Raw genomic sequence first — 20,832 nt, forward strand, 5'->3', positions numbered from 1 at the left:
TTGGACTACTGTATTTCTTCTCTAAAATATGCAAAAACTCTGTCTGCGTCATTTGCAAAGAGACAGTTGTTGTTTTTAAAGAGTTCAATGTGAGGCGATATTAACAAACAAGACACGCTGACATGTACGACAAGATTACAGGGAAGATATGTAGCGAGAAATTGAAGCAACTTGAAGCTAGTTTAATTTTGCAGCAGCAGTATTTCGCAAGAGCCCAAAAGTCGAAAGAGAACGCCACAAAGGCTAGTTGCGAGATTGTTGAAATAATTAATTTAGGGCTGTCAAACGATTAAAATGTTTAATCGAATTAATCACAGCTTAAAAATTAATTAATCGTAATTAATCACAATTTAAACCATCTATAAAATATGCCATATTTTCCTGTAATTTATTGTTGGAATGGAAAGATAAGACACAAGACGGATATATACATTCAACATACTGTACATAAGTACTGTATTTGTTTATTATAACAATAAATCAACAAGCTAGCATTAACATTAACATTCTGTTAAAGCGATCCATGGATGGAAAGACTTGTAGGTCTTAAAAGATAAATGTTAGTACAAGTTATAGAATGAAACCCCTCTTAAATTTTTCGTTTTAATAAAATTTGTATAATTTTCAATCAAAAAATAAATTACAGTATGACAAGAGGTGCTTGTAAAATAAACTAGTAGCTTGCCATTGTTGATGTCAATAATTACACAATGCTCATGGTGCTGAAACCCATAAAATCAGTTGCACCCAAGCGCCAGCAGAGGGCAACAAAACACCAAAAAACATAAGTAACAAGTGGACACGACACTGTACTGTCATTTTAATCTGTTGGAGCGGGGCATGTGCGTTATTTGCGTCAAATATTTTAACATGAGTAATTAAAAAAAATAATTAACACCCATTAACGCGATAATTTTGACAGCCCTAATTAATTAAAAATAATAATAATAAAGCAAATGTGACACACTGAATGGCTTGCTAGAATTTGCTTAAATATATTGTTCTACGTAAAGGCCAAGGTCGGCCCTCCACATTTTTACCACACCAAATCTGGCCCCCTTTGCAAAAAGTTTGGACACCCCTGGTCTAAGGGGCTTGACGAAGGTAAAGAAACACAGAGGCCTATTTTCATATGCTGATCAAATTCAGGCAAAGTGGCTTTTTAGACCAGGTTTTCTCCCAATTTATAGACTTAATCCATTTCTTTTAAATGCTAGCCCTTGATCTGATGGCAGGACGAACTGGTTTGCTCAGTGGAAAGTTGACTCGCACTTGGAATGAGGGAATACAACAGACCAATGGGCAGCGTGGTCTCCAATTTTGACCAATTTATAAAACATGCTGTCAAAATGAGAAGGATTTTGAATGGGAATTTGCTCATTTATTAGCTAGCTAGTTTAGATATATGGGTTTTGAATTTGAAAAAAAAAATGCTTTATTCAATCAATCATCTTTATTTGTATAGCACATTTAAAAAATCAGCAAAGGAGTCCAAAGTGCTTTACATACCGTAAAACAGCTAAATAAGTTAACATTTAAAGATAAAAGAAACACATAAAAAATAAAATAAAAAAAAAAGACGAGTTCTTAAACAGTCAGTGCACTTTAAAAGCTGAAGAAAAATAAAATGTTTTAAGACGTGATTTGAAAGTGGTAAGTGAGTGAAGGGGCCCTGTCTAATAGTAAGTGGTTCCACAGCCTGGGCGCCATCACCGCAAATGCACGGTCACCCCTAAGCTTCAGCCTTGATCTTGGGACTTCTAGAAGCAGGTGGTCAGCTGATCTGAGGGTTCTGGTAGGACTGTAAGGCTGAAGCAGTTCTGACAGATATGGCGGCACAAGATTATTCAAACATTTAAAAACAAATCATAATATCTTAAAATGTATCCGGTAATGTACTGGGAGCCAGTGAAGAGATGCTAAAATTGGGGTGATATGTTCGCGCCTGCGGGTTTTAGTTAGGAGTCGAGCAGCAGAGTTTTGTACAAGCTGCAGACGGGCCAGTGCAGCCTGACCGACGCCTGCATACAAAGAATTAGCATAATCCAGCCGAGTTATGACAAAAGCATGAATCAATTTCTCCGAATCAGAGCGTGAAACAATAGATTTCACTTTAGCAATCTGGCGAAGCTGATAAAAACAGTCCCGTACAACACAAGAAATCTGCTTCTCAAATAAAAAAAAAAGAATCAAAATATGACCCCCAGATTTTTGACATAGTTCTTAAGAAACGGAGACAATGAACCGAGGTCAACATTCAGGGAGGCCTGGCTAATTGGTCTGAACACCATGACTTCAATCTTGCTTTCATTCAATCTTAAAAAATTAAGTGAAAGCCATGACTTTATATCGTTATCGAGGCATTGAATGAGTTGACAGAGAGTTCCATTTTGCGCCATTGGAAAATAAATCCAACAGTCGTCGACATACAAATTAAATAAAACACCATGTTTCCTAAAACAGAAACAAGAGGCAATAAATAAAGAGAAAATAAAAGAGGGCCTGGGGAACCCCGTGTGGAAGCGATGCCTTTTTGGACATGAAATTGCCCATTTTTACACAAAAACGCCGTTCATTTAGGTACGACTTGAACCAATCAAGAGCGACACTTTAACTCATTTGCTCCAAGAAACGTATAAATACGTTCTATTTTTAAATGCTTCATTGTCCCAAAAACATATTTATACGTCTTTTGCGTTTTTTTGTGTGTTTTTTTTTACAAGAAGAATCTGTAGCTTGCGATCTATCCGAGAAACAAAAAACAAGGCTCCAAACCCATTTTAAAGCAATAAAACTGGTCACTGAAGGGCAGTAGCGCATTTTGTAAAGACCCGCAACCCGATTCAACAGTAATGAAAGGCCGGGCAGCACGGTCGGAGCGCTGGCGGCAGTATGCCAGGTGGCGGACGACCGAACTAAACAACCGATAGGACGCTTGGAATGCCAGGCGCTGGACGACGGAGCAAAACGACTGAGACCACCGTGCAGCGGGCTCGCCAAGCAAGTTGACATGGCAGACGCGGCGACAACGGCGTCATCTCGGCGACAACAGGCATCATCTCTCAGTAGTCATGTGTAAACAAATTGTTACTTTGCTATCAAAAGCTCTATTTGTCTTGTTCATTATGACATTTTGTAAAAGGAAAACATTATTCAGATGTTTGGGATGTCACTAATGCAAAAAATAGCTGTGTTAAAGTCAAAGTTGTGTTTGAAATGTATGCGTTTACAAAAAGCTCATTTTCTCTGTTTTTTTCATCAGAAAATGGAAAATTGCTCAAACTAAGCTATTTTCTAATGCTCATTTCTAAAGAAGGGAAAAAGATATGAACTTACTTTTTTTCTGCTGAAAGAAGAGAGTCTAATCTTTCTTTTAGTGGGTTGCATGTTTATATAGCAATAGAACAGAATTATCTGTGGGCCTTGCAAAATCAGTCAAAATCCAGAAAAACGGCCGGGAGCGAAGGGCCTTGCGCTGGTGAAAATGGCTGGGAGTGAATGAGTTAATTGCCCACACTGTGCTCAAGACGAGAAATTAAAATCTCACGGTCTACGGTATCAAATGCTGCAGATAAATCTAAAAGAACTAAAACAACAAACTTGCCAGAGTCTGTTGCCAAAAGTATACCATTTGATACTCTTAAAAGTGCTGACTCAGTGCTGTGGAGGGATTTAAAACCAGACTGGAATGGTTCCAAAATCTGGTTTTCTTCAAGGAATGGTAGAAGCTGACGATAGGTAACCTTTTATAGTATTTTAGAAATATATGGAAGATGAGAAATAGGCCTAAAATTTGAACAGAGGGTGGAGTCTAGCCCTCTTTTCTTCATTAAAGGTTCTACTACTGCATGCTTAAAGTCACATGGCATTGTGCCAGTAAGGAGACTACTATTATCTAATTCCGAAGGGTTCGGTGAATCCACATGTGAAACTTTTGGGTTCGGTACCTTTAGCAAGGTTAAGAACCACTGAACAAGTTGAATGGATTGGATAACGACACACTGAAGGGGAGTCTACCTTACTTTATGAAGTGAGGGGAAACTGATAGATTTCTGATCATATTTAAGTTAATAATTATATGATTATTGATTTAAACTAACATTCTGGCAACTTCATTGTGAATATCTCAGCATTTTTGGTATTTAAAAAAAATAAAATAAAACAACAACTTATTTAGGAGGGGCTTAAGAATATTTTAGGTAAAATAGGCCTAACAACGCCACTTCCCCTCCAAAAATGCAACTTTTACTCCAGTGCGATTTATGCCCCCCCCCCCCCCCCCCCTTCTTTGTGCGACTTATATTCAGTGCGACTTATAGTCCAAAACATACGGTAAATGGGTACTATGCTACCTATACGTAATGTGTGTACTGTACAGTGGGGCAAATAAGTATTTAGTCAACCACTAACTGTGCAAGTTCTCCCACTTAAAATATTAGAGAGGCCTGTAATTGTCAACATGGGTAAACCTCAACCATGAGAGACAGAATGTGGGGGGAAAAAAAACAGAAAATCACATTGTTTGATTTTTAAAGAATTTATTTGCAAATCATGGTGGAAAATAAGTATTTGTTCAATACCAAAAGTTTATCTCAATACTGTGTTATGTACCTTTTGTTGGCAATAACGGAGGCCAAACGTTTTCTGTAACTCTTCACAAGCTTTTCACACACTGTTGCTGGTATTTTGGCCCATTCCTCCATGCAGATCTCCTCTAGAGCACTGATGTTTTGATGCTGTCGTTGGGCAACACGGACTTTCAACTCCCTCCACAGATTTTCTATGGGGTTGAGATCTGGAGACTGGCTAGGCCACTCCAGGACCTTGAAATGCTTCTTACGAAGCCACTCCTTTGTTGCCCTGGCTGTGTGTTTGGGATCATTGTCATGCTGAAAGACCCAACCACGTCTCATCTTCAATGCCCTTGCTGACGGAAGGAGATTTTCCACTCAAAATCTCTCAATACATGGCCCCATTCATTCTTTCCTTTACACAGATCAGTCGTCCTGGTCCATTTGCAGAAAAACAGCCCCAAAGCATGATGTTTCCACCCCCGTGCTTCACAGCGGGTATGGTGCAATTCAGCATTCTTTTTCCTCCAAACACGAGAACCTGTGTTTCTACCAAAAAGTTCTATTTTGGTTTCATCTGACCATAACACATTCTCCCAGTCCTTTTCTGGATCATCCAAATGTTCTGTAGCAAACCGCAGGCGGGCCTGGACGTGTACTTTCTTAAGCAGGGGGACACGTCTGGCAGTGCAGGATTTGAGTCCTTGGCGGCGCATTGTGTTACTGATAGTGGCCTTTGTTACTGTGGTCCCAGTTCTCTGTAGGTCATTCACTAGGTGTGGTTCTGGGATTTTCACTCACCGTTCTTGTTATCATTTTGACGCCACGGGGTGAGGAGGGAGTTGAAAGTCCGTGTTGCCCAACGACAGCCCCAAAACATTACTGCTCTAGAGATCTGAATGGAGGAATGGGCCAAAATAATTAATAATAAAAATAATAAAATAATAAATTCTTTAAAAATCAAACAATGTGATTTTCTGTTTTTTTCCCCTCACATTCTGTCTCTCATGGTTGAGGTTTACCCATGTTGACAATTACAGGCCTCTGTAATATTTTCAAGTGGGAAAACTTGACTAAATACTTATTTGCCCCACTATGTGAGACAACGTGTCTGGCTGTGTATATCTGTCTAATTATGTGTGAGAATGTTTGCGCACACGTGTCTCTACTTATATGTGTAAACATATAGGTGTGTGTGTGTCTTACAATGTGTACATGTGCGTATGTTTGCGTGTTTTCCGCGTGAGAGTGCCGTCCTGTTGTCGGCCTTCGTCACCAAGTAGTGTGACTGTTGTTATTTTTAGAGCGCCGCTCTTCAAATAGGCCAGCCGGACTTGTTTTAGTGTAAACACAACCGGGATTGGAACGCACTCGGACAAAAGGGAATTTGGGATTTTTGCTTTGGACCTATTTCGCACGCGGAGTTCCATTCAGGTACACCTACGCAAATAACTTCATGCTATATGCATTCTTTAGATATCGAATTAGTTTTATAGTAACGAGTAATCATTTTTGAGATATTGTCAACTTAAATATTGGCCAGAACCTAAATCAAAAATTGAAAAAGGTAAAAACGGTCAATGTTTTTTTTTTTTTTTTTTTAACTAAAGACTAAAAAAGAAAAAAAAGTTGTTTTTTTAGTTTGTTTTATATATATATATATATATATATATTTTTTTTTTTATGTATCAGTACATATATATTTTGAATAAAAACAACAACAACTATATATTATCTTATTGTTGAAAATGTGAATATTAAAAATGTAATAAAAGCAAAAAAAAAGTTTTTTATTTGAATGAATGAATTGAATGAATTAAGTTATTTAGTAACTTATAAATTAAAAACTTTATTTGGAAAACAATGATACTAGATACAGTGAGGAAAATAAAGTATTTGAACACCCTGCGATGTTGCCAGATGTCCCACTTAAAAATGATGGGCAGGTTTGAAATTTTCATGGTGGGTGCTTGTCCACTGTGAGACAATCTAAAAAAAATCCAGAAATCACAGCGTATGATTTTTTTTTAACAATGTATTTGTAATGTACTGCTGCAGATAAGTATTAAAACACCTGTCTATTAGCTAGATCTGTGAGCCTCAAAGACCTGTTAGTCGCCTTCAAAAAGTCCAACGACTAAGTGGAATGGAGGTGAACTTTTTGAGTCTGACTTTTTGACCTGTTTGAGGCGGTTATCTGCCTATAAGCACCTGTCCACACCATACACCCCAAAGAGCTGTCCAGAGACACCAGAGACAGAATTGTAGACCTGTGCAAGGCTGGAAAGAATTACCAGGCAATTGCCAAGCAGCTGGTGATATAAGATCCACCGTTAGAGCAAAATGGAAGAAGCTAAACTTGACTGTCAATCTCCCTCGGACTGGGGCTCCATGCAAGATTTACCTCGTAGGGTCTCAATGATCCTAAGAGTGGTGAGGAATCAGCTAAGAACTACACAGGAGGAGCTGGTCAATGACCTGAAAGGAGCTGGGACCACCATTTTCAAGGTTACAGTTTGTAATACACTTAAGACGTCATGGTATAAAATCATGCATGGAACGGAAGGTTCCCCTGCTGAAACCAGCAAAAGTCCAGGCCCGTTTTAAGTTTGCCAATGAACATTTGGATGATCCAGAGGAGTCATGGGAGAAAGTCATGTAGTCATATGAGATCAAAATGGAATCTTTTTGGGCTTAATCCCCCTCATATTGTTTAGAGGAAGAAGAATTATGAGTACCATCCAAAGAACACCATCCCTACTGTGAAACATGGGGGTGGTAGCATCATGCTTTAGGGGTGTTTTTCTGGAGATGGGGCTGGACGACTGCACTGTATTTAGGAGAGTAGGACCAGGGCCATGTATGGTGAGATTTTCCGGAATAACTTCCTTTCTTCAGTTAGAGCATTGAAAATGGGTCGCGACTGGGTCTTCCAACATGACAATGGCCTGAAACAGACAGCCAGAATAACCAAGGAGTGGCTTCAGAAAAAGCGTATCAAAGTTCAGGAGGGGCCTAGCCAGTCTCCAGACCTAAACCCAATAGAAAATCTTTGGAGGAAGCTCAAACTCAGTATTCCTCAGTGACAGTCCAGAAACCTGATTGATCTAGAGAAGATCTGTTTGGAGCAGTGGTGTAAAATCCCTGTTGCAGTCTTTGCAAACCGGGTGAAAAGTTGCCGGAAACGTTTGATCTCTGTAATTGTAATCAAAGGCTACTGGACCAAATATTAACACTGATGTCCTCAGGTGTTCAAATACTTATTTGCAGCATTTCTTTCACAGTGGACCTACAATGAAAAGTTTAAACCCGCCCATCATTTCCAAGTGGAAGGAGTCAAAATCACAGGGTGTTCAAATACAGTGGTATGAAAATGTATCTGAACCTTTTGGAATTTCTCACATTTCTGCATAAAATCGCCCTCAAATGAGAGCTGATCTTTGTCAAAACCACACAGATTAAAAAACAGTGTCTTCCTTAACTAAAACCTCCCAAACATTTATAGGTTTTCATTTTTTAATGAGGATGGTATACAAACAATGACAGAAGGGGGAAAAATAAGTATGTGAACTATTACATTTTATATTTTGTGGCCTCCCCTTTGGCAGCAATATCCTCAACCAGACGTTTCCTGTAGCGGCAGATCAGTCTGGCACATTGATCAGGACTAATCTTGGCCCGTTCTTCTCTCCAAAACTGCTGTAGTTCAGTCAGATTCCTAGGATGAATCGCTGTCTTTAGATGATGCCATGCCATCTCAATGGAGTTCAAGTCTGGACTTTGACTTGGCCACTCCAGAACGTGTATTTTGTTCTTCTGAAACCATTCTGAAGTTTACTCCTGTATTTTGGATCATTGTCGTGTTGCAGCATCCATCCTCTTTTTAGCTTCAACTGTCAGGCGGCCGGCATCAGGTCTTCCTGCAAAACATCCTGATAAACTTTTGAATTCATTCTTTCATTAACAATTACAAGTTTTCCAGGCCCTGATGTAGCAAAACAGCCCCAAATCATGATGCTCCCTCCACCATGCTTCACGGTGGGGATGAGGTGTAGATGTTGGTGAGCTGTTCCGTTTTTCCTCCACACATGTGTTACTCCCAAACATTTCAACATTGGTTTCATCAGTTCACAAAATATTTTACCAAAACTTCTGTGGAGTGTCCAAGTGCCTTTTTGCAAACATTAAACGAGCAACAATGTTTTTTTAGACACCAGTGGCTTCCTTCCTGGAGTCCTCCCATGAACATCATTCTTGGCCATAGTTTTACATATACAGTAATTAATGTGTGCACAGAGTTATTGGACTGTGCCAGTGATTTCTGCAAGTCTTTAGCAGACACTCACACTTTTTACCTCTCCGAGTATTCTGCACTGAACTCTTGGCGTCATCTTTGAGTGGGCGGCCACTCCTTGGGAGAGAAGCAACAGTGCCAAATTCTCTCCATTTGTAGACAACTTACTGACTGTCGATTGATGAACATCCAGACTTTTAAAGATGGTTTTATGTCCTTTCCCAGCTTTATACAAATAATCAACAATCCTTGATCACAGGTCTTCAGACAGCTCTTTTGATGCCATGCCATGATGCACATTAAACAATGCTTCCCATCAAGACAATTCTTACCAGGTGTGCGTTTTATAGTGGGCAGGGCAGCTTGAAACCACTCATCAATGATTGGGCACACACCTGACTTCATTTGTTTGGTAAAATTGGTTTCAATTGCTGTATAAGTCTACTTAGGCAGAGGGTTCTCTTATTTTTCCCCCTTCTGTCATTGTTTCCATGCTATCCTCATTAAAATATGAAAACCTATAAATGTTTGGGCGGTTTTAGTTAAAGCAGATACTGTTTTTTCTTCTGTGTGATTTTGGCAAAGATCCGATCACTTTGGTGGTGTTTTTACGTGAGAATGTGAGAAATTCCAAAAGGTTCAGATACTTTTTCATACCACTGAAGTCTGTGACCTGAGCTGGCGGTGAACGATTTAAACTGATGACAACGGAAAATAATCGCCGATTAATCAATTGTGTTCGCCAGTATTGCCTTTGCGCTGCAAGGAAGTCATCTAGCGGTGATTCTTTGAAGTGCGCTCAAATTTTAAGGACGTCGGGTGTCTTTCAGCCGGGAGACGATGGACCGAAAGTCGGGCTCGGAACTCCAAACGAGCGGTTCCATGCGCCTGTTCCTGCAGGAGACGTCGGCTTTCAAGCGGCAGAACCCTGGCAAGGTGGGCTTCTACTCCTTCTACTTCTTCTCTTCATCCTTATCTTCTTCTTTGTGCTTCTTCAGTTCTGTTTACTGGCGTGCAGTTTCTGCACATTCTTCGCCGTCCTCGGACGCTACATTCCAGGGATCGTCATCTCCTACTTTCTCGGTGAGTACTCGGCGATCAGAGCTGAAAATTGTACTTAAGTAAGAGTATGGTTCCTTCAAAACAATATGGTAAATGGTAAATGGTGTTATAAGTACAAGTAGGGTGACCAAACGTCCTCTTTTGCCCGGACAAGTCCTACTTTCACGTAGTGTCCTCGTGGTCCGGGCGGGTTTTATAAATTCATAAAAATGTCCGGTTTTTATGAATTTTTTTAGTTTTATTCACGGGACCAATTTGAAGAGAATCCCTCCAACCGCTGGGTGGCAGCAGTTGACATGGCTCCTACGAGAATTGAGGGAAGTAGTAGTTCTTCTTGTTTTTGTTGGCAGTTTACCCCTATCATGAGGCATTACCGCCATCTACTGGGTTGATGATTTGGCCACAATGCCTGAAGTTTAAAAAAAATTTTTTTTATGATAAATACGTATATAATGGCAACTGTTGACTTCTGTCGGAGCTTTGACTGTAAAATCCCGTTTGGTGTCGCATTGGCGCTGCCGATGATTGTAAACTTTTATAGCAAAGTTTGATTTTTGCCTCAGCTAGCTATCAGTAAGCTAAACCACGCTAGGCATTATGGGAAACGTAGTTTTGAACTGCTACGTTTGGAAACATGCTGGTTGAATAGTTTGTCAGTTTATTTCGGTTTTTGTTTGTGTGCAATCTAGAACATTGAATGAGAACATCAATTGAATGGGAATAACAATTTGTCAAGGACAATTGTCGTGATAGTAATTTATAAAAATGTTTAGTTGGCACAAGGCCTACTGTGTGTATGTGTATTGACTGGACTACATTTCTATGGGTCTGCATTTTATACATACATATATATATATATATATATATATATATATTAGGGCTGTCAAAATTATTGTGTTAACGGGCAGTAATTAATTTTTTAAATTAATCCCGTTAAAATATTTGACGCAATTAACGCACATGTCCCACTCAGACAGTATTCTGCCTTTTGGTAAGTTTTACAGCAAGGCTTTTTGTGCTGTCTAACAGCGAACTCTTGTGGTCGCTTTGCGACATGGTTTATTGTTTTCTTGCCAGTTCAATATGGCTGCACGACGTCTCGGGCTGACGCCTACGTTGTAATGTTGTGCTTAGATGGTCCTTGGACAAGATTTGTCCGTAAGTATGGTTGTTGTAAAGAATGTACATATTATGTTAGTAAGCGAAATGTTATATTTTTTAAATGAGACGCTTTTTGTTTATGTTTAGTGAACCTGTATAGCGTGCTAAGCTAACATTGTTGCTAATGCAATGCTTGTGTACTTTTTTTTGTAGTTTTACGATGGTCTAAAGAGGACAATGGTTTGAGGCCGCTTTATTAATAAAACAGATGAAAAAGGAAGAAGTCTGATTATTAAGGCGTCGTTCACTAGCTGTCTAGCTTTGGAAAAAGTAGACGCTTCGGAGTGAGGACAGCATAGACAGATTTAAATGACAGTAGAGTGAAATGCCCACTACAGTCCTTATGTACCGTATGTTGAATGTATATATCCATCTTGTGTCTTATCTTTCCATTCCAACAATTTATTTTACAGAATATATATATAATTTACAGAAAAATATGGCATATTTTATAAATGGTTTGAATTGCGATTAATTGCGATGAATTACGATTAATTTTTAAGCTGTAATTAACTCGATTAAAAATTTTAATCGTTTGACAGCCCTAATATATATATATTTTTTTAAAGTTATTATTTTTTTTTTTTCAAACTGCATTTTTCCATCCAGAGTAAGGGGGCACACTTTAAATATATTAAAGTGATATAGGCATCTTTGAGTGAACTTCAAGTAAAATTCAAGTATCTTGAGGCCGGGCTGAGGCTGGGCTGAGTGTCCTCTTTTTTAGAAATCAAAATATGGTCACCCTAAGTACAAGTCAAATTAGTCACACTTTTGAGGAACATTGACTGCAGCGCTCTTTGTGAAACAAGCTAAGCTAGCTCGCAATTATGCTAACTAGTGCCCTAAGCGTCCATTTGCACTGTTTTGGAGAAGCATATTAGCGCTTGACTTATTGTAAGATCGTAAAGTTGATAGTAAATTTCTTTTTATCAAGAAACCACACACATAAAACCATTCATATAGCAGCTTTGAGTCGCTCACAAACTCCCATTCAAACTGTAAATTGTCATACAAAAGAGTGCGCTTTGAAATCGGATTTTCTTCATTTTTACTGACAACTTGCCTGAAACAACTTCAAGTTAAACTGTGAAGGTAATTGAAAAAAGTGACATTTACCCGATTAATAGTTTATTGTCCGATTAACTGATTATGTAAATAATCGTTAGTTGCAGCACGAGTTCTTACCCTCCTCTGTCTGCGATTCCCATTGACAACAATAACCGTCCGATCCGTTTGAACATTTCTGCTCTGTGATTAGTGTCGTCGGCATTCCTGTGGCCCGTGCTGTCGTCTCCCGAGGCGTCCTTCTGGCTGAAGCCGCTTCTGCAGAAAGTGGACTTTGGCGTGGCGGCGTTGCTGCAGAAGATAAAAGAGGATCATGGTGACGTCGCATTCCGACCCGATCGCGTGCATGTTCATTCGCCGGCTGGCGGTCAACCGGACTGACGTGGTCCCGCAGAGAGAAGAATCCTGAAGGCTGGGCTGGAGAAGGAGTCGGCAGAGTCGGACCTATCGTCCATGTTTCCCAAGGTAGGCGGTGAGCTTAGTGGAAGTAACTCTTCCGGTGCCTTTGACGATGATGGACTTCCAAAAATGTGGCGTCCACTCGTGCTGTGAATTGAAATGAGTTTATCGGTAGTATACTTGCAAACCGTTGAAATGGGAGGGTGGCAGGCCTCCTACTTCAAACTGATTGGACGACTAGAGCCGTTAATGGTAGAGAGTTAAGCTTTAACATTGATAAAATGATTTTTTTTTTTTAAATCGGGTTGAGAAATTAGCTAGTCAGTACTTCATACAGTGGGGCAAATATGTATTTAGTCAAACACTAATTGTGCAAGTTCTCCCACTTGAAAATATTAGAGGCCTGTAAATGTCAACATGGGTAAACCTCAACCATGAGAGACAGAATGTGGGGGAAAAAAAACAGAAAATCACATTGTTTGATTTTTAAAGAATTTATTTGCAAGTCATGGTGGAAAATAATTATTTGGTCAATACCAAAAGTTCATCTCAATACTTTGTTGACAATAACGGAGGCCAAACATTTTCTGTAAGTGTTCACAAGCTTTTCACATACTGTTGCTGGTATTTTGGCCCATTCCTCCATGCAGATCTCCTCTAGAGCAGTGATGTTTTGAGGCTGGCGTTGGGCAACACGGACTTTCAACTCCCTCCTCACCCCGTGGCGTCAAAATGATAACAAGGACGGTGAACAAAAATCCCAGAACCACACGGGGGGACCTAGTGAATGACCTACAGAGAGCTGGGACCACAGTAACAAAGGCTACTATCAGTAACACAATGCGCCGCCAAGGACTCAAATCCTGCACTGCCAGATGTGTCCCCCTGCTGAAGAAAGTACACATCGAGGCCATAACACATTCTCCCAGTCCTCTTCTGGATCATCCCAATGCTCTCTAGCGAACCGCAGACGTGCATGGACGTGTACTGGCTTCAGCAGGGGGACACGTCTGACTGCAGGATTTGAGTCCCTGGCGGCGCATTGTGTTACTGATAGTAACCTTTGTTATTGTGGTCCCAGCACTCTGTAGGTCATTCACCGTGTGGTTCTGGGATTTTTGCTCACCGTTCTTGTTATCATTTTGACGCCACGGGGTGAGGAGGGAGTTGAAAGTCCGTGTTGCCCAACGACAGCATCAAAACATCACTGCTCTAGAGGAGATCTGCGTGGAGGAATGGGCCAAAATACCAGCAACAGTGTGTGAAAAGCTTGTGAAGAGTTACAGAAAACGTTTGGCCTCCATTATTGCCAACTAAGGGTACATAACAAAGTATTGAGATGAACTTTTGGTATTGACCAAATACTTATTTTCCACCATGATTTTCAAATAAATTCTTTAAAAATCAAGCAATGTGGTTTTCTGTTTTTTTTTTCCACATTCTGTCTCTCATGGTTGAGGTTTACCAATGTTGACAATTACAGGCCTCTGTATTATTTTCAAGTGGGAGAACTTGCACAATTAGTGGTTGACTAAATACTTATTTGCCCCACTGTATGTATATGACTCCAGAAAGCAAGTTTATTTCAAATTACATGTGGTATTTTATGCTCCTGAATGAAATGGACCGCTTGGATGTGTGTGGAAGCGGTCGATATATTTATTCAACTTTTTGAAACCGGCGCCATGAAAATGAGTAACTTTCAGCTAGAGTCTCGGGTTGAGGAAGAAAGCAGATTTGACGTTGGTGAATGAGATCATCTCCACTATTCAGCCAATACTATTGCATTGAGAAGGATTGCGGATTCACTTGATTTTGCGGATTAATTTGTCTATTTTCGCGTCACGCCAGCCCAATGTGCTGCAGGCTTTTGTTGCTACACCTGAGAGAGTGGTGTGAGCCTTTTCGGGTTTCTAAAAGATCCTGTTCACTGCAAAGAATGGGCTAAACAAGTCTGAAAATCGAGGGACCATTAGACGGACGAGGAAGTGAGTAAGCTACGTGTTTTATATTATGTCAAATACTGGGATTATGGCACATGTTTTAATTAGGAAGTGGCTTGCATTTTGTGGGTAACAATGCTTGCCGTTGGAGGCAGGTGTTCTTGCCTTCATCGGCCGGCGACCATGGCGTGTGACAAGCAACCAGTCATTGGCCGATTTGTCCGCCGAGAATGAGCCTATTTCCGGGTTCATTCCCCTGCTGTGTCCTTGGCACGAGCACTCCCGCCGGACGCTGGCTGACATTGCCCTGGGCCCGGCGGGACTGCTTGCCGAGGCCGCAGCAGGGGAACGACGAGCCGTCATAGTTCGCTGAAACTTACTGGCCGCCAGAGTCTGGCCGATCAGTGAAGGCAATCACTCCTGTCGCCGTGTGTGACAAGAGTCGGGGTAGTTTTGTGTGATTTTTCGTGTTCAAAAGGTAAGGAAGAGACTTGGAAGAGCCGCTCGGTTCAGGGTAGCATGTAGCCTAGTTGTTAGTCTCTGAGTTCCAGCAGGGAAATGACAAAAGCCGGACTAACTCCGGTGGCATAAAATACCGTTCGGCAGGTTTAAGAAGTCGGCAGTTTTGATCATTATGCAGTAGTTTAGCTCTGTTGTTTAGCCCTGTTATACTGAATAAATGCATATTTAATATTTCATATACAGTGCCCTCCATATTTATTGGCACCCCAGAAAATTCTTTTGTGTTTTTTTAGCTTCTAATATTTTTTTTTTCAAATAATATGGGACCTTAATGGGAAAAAAAAGAGAAAAATCCAACCTTCAGTACAAGTGCATTCATTCAGTGGGGGAAAAATCCCACATAAAGAAAAAATTACTTGATATCAAATAATGTGTCACAATTATTAGCACCCCTGGTGTTAATACTAAGTTTGTACAACCCCCTTTTGCCAACAAAACAAGGTCTGGGGACTAAGACGCCCATGGGAGGAGCTCGATTTTATGTCTGGTGAACCATTTCTGTGTAGATTTGGCCATATGTTTAGGGTCATTGTCTTGCTGAAAGACCCAGTGACGACCCATCTTCAGCTTTCGGGCAGAGGGCAACAGATTTTTTATTTAAAATGTCCTGGTGTTTCAAAGCATTCATGATGCCATGCACCCTAACACAGTTCCCAGGGCCTTTGGAAGCGAAACAGCCCCACAGCATCACAGACCCACCCCCATACTTCACAGTGGGTATGAGGTGCTTTTCAGCATGCACATCTTTTGTGGCACGCCAGACCCACTTAGAGTGTTTGTTGCCAAAAAGCTCAATCTTGGTCTCACACAAAAATACACACGGTCCCAGGCTTCAACTGGGACCGTGTGCTTTGGTCAGATGAGACCAAAATTGAGCTTGTTTTGTTGTCCCCAGACCTTGTTTTGTTGGCAAAAGAGGGTTGCACAAAGTATTAACACCAGGGGTGCTAATAATTGTGACACACATTATTTGATGTCAAATAATTTTTTTCTTTATGTGGGATTTTTTTCCCCACTGAATGAATACACTTGTATTGAAGGTTGGATTTTTCTCTTATTTTCCATTAAGGTCCCATATTATTTCAATTAAAAAAAAAAAAATCATTAGAAGCTAAAAAACACATCTTTTTCAGGGGTGCCAATAATTATGGAGGGCACTGTAGCACAAGACTCATTTGTCATGACAATACAATTTGTATAGCGGTCGGGTAATCAATACTTACACAAAGAATATTCTGTAATAATATTGGAGTAAGGAGACAAAAAAAGCTGAACGGCAGCTTTAAAGACTCATTTCTTGTCATCTGTGCTTTGCCAAATTATTTTAGATAGTTGAATAGTCTCAATATATGATTTTAATTCCAATCATAGTGATATTTAAGTTAAGTACTTTCAGGATTCTGCTGTGAAGTACTTTCAGGATTCTGCTGTGAATTGAAATGAGTTCATCACTAGTAGATGTCCAATCCATTTGACGTGGAAGGCTGGAAGGCACCCGTCCCACTTCGAACGGATTGGACGTCTATCACAGTCAATGGCAGACAACGAATTAAATAACGTCGCGTCTGGTTTTGGGCTCGTCAGCTGGACTCGGCGGCATGTAAGGAGTTGTCAGTTTCGGACACGTCGGTGTCGGACGTGACGTGGACGGACAATTTGAACCTGTCGGAGGAGACCACGCCGCAGACAGAGAACTCTGAAGGTGACCTTTCACACATTACGTTTATCATCGTCAATAGCAATGAAAGTGAATCATCATGATGACATCAGTTTTGACCTTTGACTTTCTCTCCCCAGACCTGGACAGAGAGGAAGTATTCTCCGGGGGTCTCTACGACTTCCCCTCGGTGGACAACGGGGCAGCGACCAACGGCGATGATGACGATGCCGCCGACGCCCTGGAGTTGGTCCAGTGCGCCGTCCGGGACGCCGTGGCTGCCGCCGTCCTGGAGCGGGCGGAAGCGGCCACGGGCTTCCGATTCCCAAAGCCGAGCGAGGAGTCGGACGGCGAGGCCGACGACTTTGAGCTGCTGGACCAGGCCGAGCTTGACCAGCTGGGGGCGGAACTGGACCTCCCGGGAGGCGGCGGAATCAAAGCCGGCACAGAAGAACGCGGCGACAAACCGCCCGGCTTCTTCGCCAAACTTCTCAGGCGTCACTGATCTCGCGTTCGTCAGCAGGACGGTGACTTCCGAGTTGAATCGGTTCTGTCGCGCAACTCCAAACTCACTTTACTCATGTGGTGGTGACGTGCCTCACGAGTGCCACTCATTTTGAGCTTTTCCAGTGTGAAATGTGGCTTGGTCCATTATCATTTTTGTTTGTTGAAACGTTTTAGTCGTAAGTGGAGGTATAACGATAAATTGATCTGGATCAATACATCAGTGGGTTAACTCATCAACTCCTATTGATAGCAAGAGACATCCAATCCATTTGAACTGAAACCCTCCCAATTCAAATCAGAAGCATGAACAGAGCTTTCATCACGTTTCATCGACGTTCTCTTCCAAGTCAATGCATTGACATTAAAATTAAGTCACGACGACAAACCCTAGCAAAAAGCATGGAATCGCCAGTCTCGGACGAGCACTCACCCAGACATTTTATCATGTAGAACAAACTCAGATAAAAAGCTTAAAAAAATGATAAATTAATTCAAAATTGCAACTCTTTAGCATTCAGAAACACTAAAAGAAATGAATACGAAACATTGTGGTGGTCAGTAAATGTTAATTCAAGAGAGGAAGTGCAGGGAGATACATATAGAATCACTTCATTCTGAGGAAAAAAAAATATGGAATCTTGAGAAACAAACAAAGAAATAACAATCAAAACACATCTCTAGTATTTAGTAGCACCACCTCTGGCTTTTAGGACAGCTTGCAGTCTCTGAGGCATGGACTTGATGAGTGTATTCTTCATCAATTTAGTGCCAATTATTTTTGATAGCAGTTGCCAGATCATCTGTCAAGTTAAAAAATAGACCCTTAGGTAGACATATGTAAAATTACCCCAAAATAAGGAGAGAAGACACTCAGTTTTCTTGGCCAAGGAGAGCAAAAGAGGGACTAGCCAGAGAAATGCTAGATTACGCTGTATAGTCCCCAAAATTGATCTAAGGAAAAACCCTCCTTGCTATTTTTATTCAGGGGTTTGTCCTAACATAGAAAGGGTGCCGCCCTGAGGGAGGGGAGAGCAAGCTGGAGACACCCATGTGATTTTGGTTGGCTATGTGTGAGCATGTAGGTGGAACTAACTAAATACACGTGTGTAAGCAAAGGCACATGTAAACAACGGTCAAAATGACCCAGACACTTCAGTTATGCATGGAAGTGGATATCCATGGAAGATGTCCTCGAATGGAAAATTTTCCTCGAAGGTCTAGACGAAAGTCCAGACGCCAGGTGCTGACGATGTCTCGGAAGGTCTAGTTACGCAATGATGCGGCCATGAAGCAAGGCAGTTGTCATCCCGACCCTCTTTACTCTTTGTAACACTTAAACATTATACTACAACCTAGTATATCAAGCAATAATCATTTACTGGTTATATCAATAAGAGAAAAATATGGCAATATGTATTATTTATGGTCTATATGAGCACAAGCAAATATTCAATGAATCAAACAAATATTTAATCAATCAACCCTCGATAATTACCTCAACATCATCCTTGCAGGTCGGAGCCTTGCTGTGGAGCATTTTTTTCCGAATGGTGTACCGCAAGCAACACGTCACTTCCGTTCATTAATATTCATGACATTAGCTACTGTTGCTAAGTAGCGACAAGCCACCGGTTGTCCCTAATAGGAAATGAATGGAAATTGTGTACGAAGGAGATGTTTACAGAGCTAAACCTACCAATTCTCTCCGAAAACGATGTGCCTGGTGCCAAATTCACTGGCAAGGATGTGGAAGAACATAATAATGTTCAGTTAAAGAGATGGCTTGAGTGTCGAAGGCTGAAAAAGACAAAAAAAAAAACGAGCCGACCTAAGCATAGCCTTAGCTTTTTTATCGATGCGACGGACAATGACATTCTCCATTTCCAACAAGTTGTCCTTTACCATCAGCCCTGTCTTTCTTATACAGTATATCCTCTGGTTGTCCTACGTCTCTTACCGTTCTTGGGGGTAATTTAGTTAGCTTTGTGTAGCAATCGCAAATGCTACTCCGTGACAGCCAACGAACACTTTTTTTTTCATTGATAACAAATCTTAATTCTATAATTTATTTACATTTCCCCCTTACTAAAGTTTTTTTTTTTTTTATATATATACTGTACACACACACACACATATATATATATATATATATATATATATATATATATATATATATATATATATATATATATATATATATATATATATATAACAAACGGTAACAGTGGCAGTCAGATACCATTGTAATTCTTTTCAGGTCATTCATTGTCAGACAGAAACAGTACGGCACAACGTTACGCTAAAAAAAATAAGTAAAAAAATTTTTTAAAAAAGCAAATACAAAAAGCAATACGTGATCGGCATGTTCGTTTTTGAAAGCTTACCGGAGAAAAGTGGCACAAATTACGTTGTTTCTATGCGAGGGCGGGTGTATAATGTCCCACTTCGGCTTTACTTCTGCTTTACAATGCGACGTCACAGTCTATAGCAGCGGTCTCAAACCGACTCCACAAAGGGCCGCAGTGGGTCCTGGTTTTTGTTCCAACAGATCCAGCACAAACAGTTCAACCAATGAGGTTTCTACTAACATAAGCAGCACCTGATTGCAATCAACTGATTACACTTGTAAGAAACCAGATTGGTGAAAAGGTATTTGTCTCGTTTGGTTGGAATGAAATCCAGTACCCCCTGCGGCCCTTTGAGGACCGGTTTGAGACCACTGGTCTATAGGGTTGAGATCTGGGCTATTTGCAGGCCATGACATTGACTGGACGAGTCTTTCTCCAAGGAATGCTTTAACAGTTTTAGCACTTTGGCATGATGCATTGTCATCTTGGAAAATGACAAACATATTTTCAATTGAAGGGATAAGAAAGCTGTCTAAAATTTCAATATAAACGTGTGCATTTATTAAAGATTTAACCACAGCCGTCTCCCCTGTTGCTTTTGCCTGACATGCAGCCCCATATCATCGAGAACTAAGGGAGTTTTGATGTCTTTTTCAGGCAGTCATCTTTGTAAATCTCACTGGAACAGCAGCAAACATAGGTTCCAGCATCATCACCTTGTCAAGAGTCAAGAATCTGCATTGGACAATGTGATGATGCTGGAACTTTTGTTTGCTGCTTTTCCAGTGAGATTTACAAAGATGACTGCCTGAAGAAAACATCAAAATTCCCTCAGTCCTTGATGATATGGGGCTGCATGTCAGGCAAAGGCACTGGGGAGATGTCAAGAGGGTATGTCAATTACCCCCATTTTCAAAAACAATATTATTAAAACGGCACCTACACTGAAGATTTGATTGCTCCAAATTCCCTTTGACAACCAAATTACCAATCTTATCAAGATGAAGTACGTCCTCTTCATCCCCAGTGCCTTTGCCTGACATGCAGCCTCATATCATCAAGGACTAAGGGAATTTTGATGCCTTATTCAGGCAGACATCTTTGTAAATCTCACTGGAACAGCACCAAACAAAAGTTTGAGCATCATCACCTTGTCGTATGTAGATTCTTGACTCTTGAGAGGTGAGCCAGAGGTGGTGTTACTAAATACTAGAGATGTGTTTTGATTGTTATTTCTTTGTTTGTTTCTCATGATTCCATATTTTTGTCCTCAGAATGGAGTGATTCCGTATATATTCCC

At 40.6% G+C, this 20,832-nt stretch overlaps 1 protein-coding gene across 1 annotated transcript in view; it reads left to right on the top strand.

The window, feature by feature from the left end:
• retreg1 (reticulophagy regulator 1) overlaps window positions 1–20,190 on the top strand; it is a 31,225-nt gene extending 11,035 nt beyond the window's left edge. The window contains exons 5-10 of the mRNA XM_057857152.1: window positions 9,696–9,801; window positions 9,864–9,948; window positions 12,350–12,472; window positions 12,551–12,621; window positions 16,605–16,722; window positions 16,818–20,190. Of these exons, the coding sequence (XP_057713135.1) occupies window positions 9,696–9,801; window positions 9,864–9,948; window positions 12,350–12,472; window positions 12,551–12,621; window positions 16,605–16,722; window positions 16,818–17,182 (868 nt within the window). The 3' untranslated portion in view covers window positions 17,183–20,190. The remainder of the gene's footprint in view (window positions 1–9,695; window positions 9,802–9,863; window positions 9,949–12,349; window positions 12,473–12,550; window positions 12,622–16,604; window positions 16,723–16,817) is intronic.
• The last annotated feature ends 642 nt before the right edge of the window (window positions 20,191–20,832 follow it).

This window comes from Corythoichthys intestinalis, chromosome 14 (assembly GCF_030265065.1).
Source record: "Corythoichthys intestinalis isolate RoL2023-P3 chromosome 14, ASM3026506v1, whole genome shotgun sequence".
NCBI classification, from domain to species: domain Eukaryota; kingdom Metazoa; phylum Chordata; class Actinopteri; order Syngnathiformes; family Syngnathidae; genus Corythoichthys; species Corythoichthys intestinalis.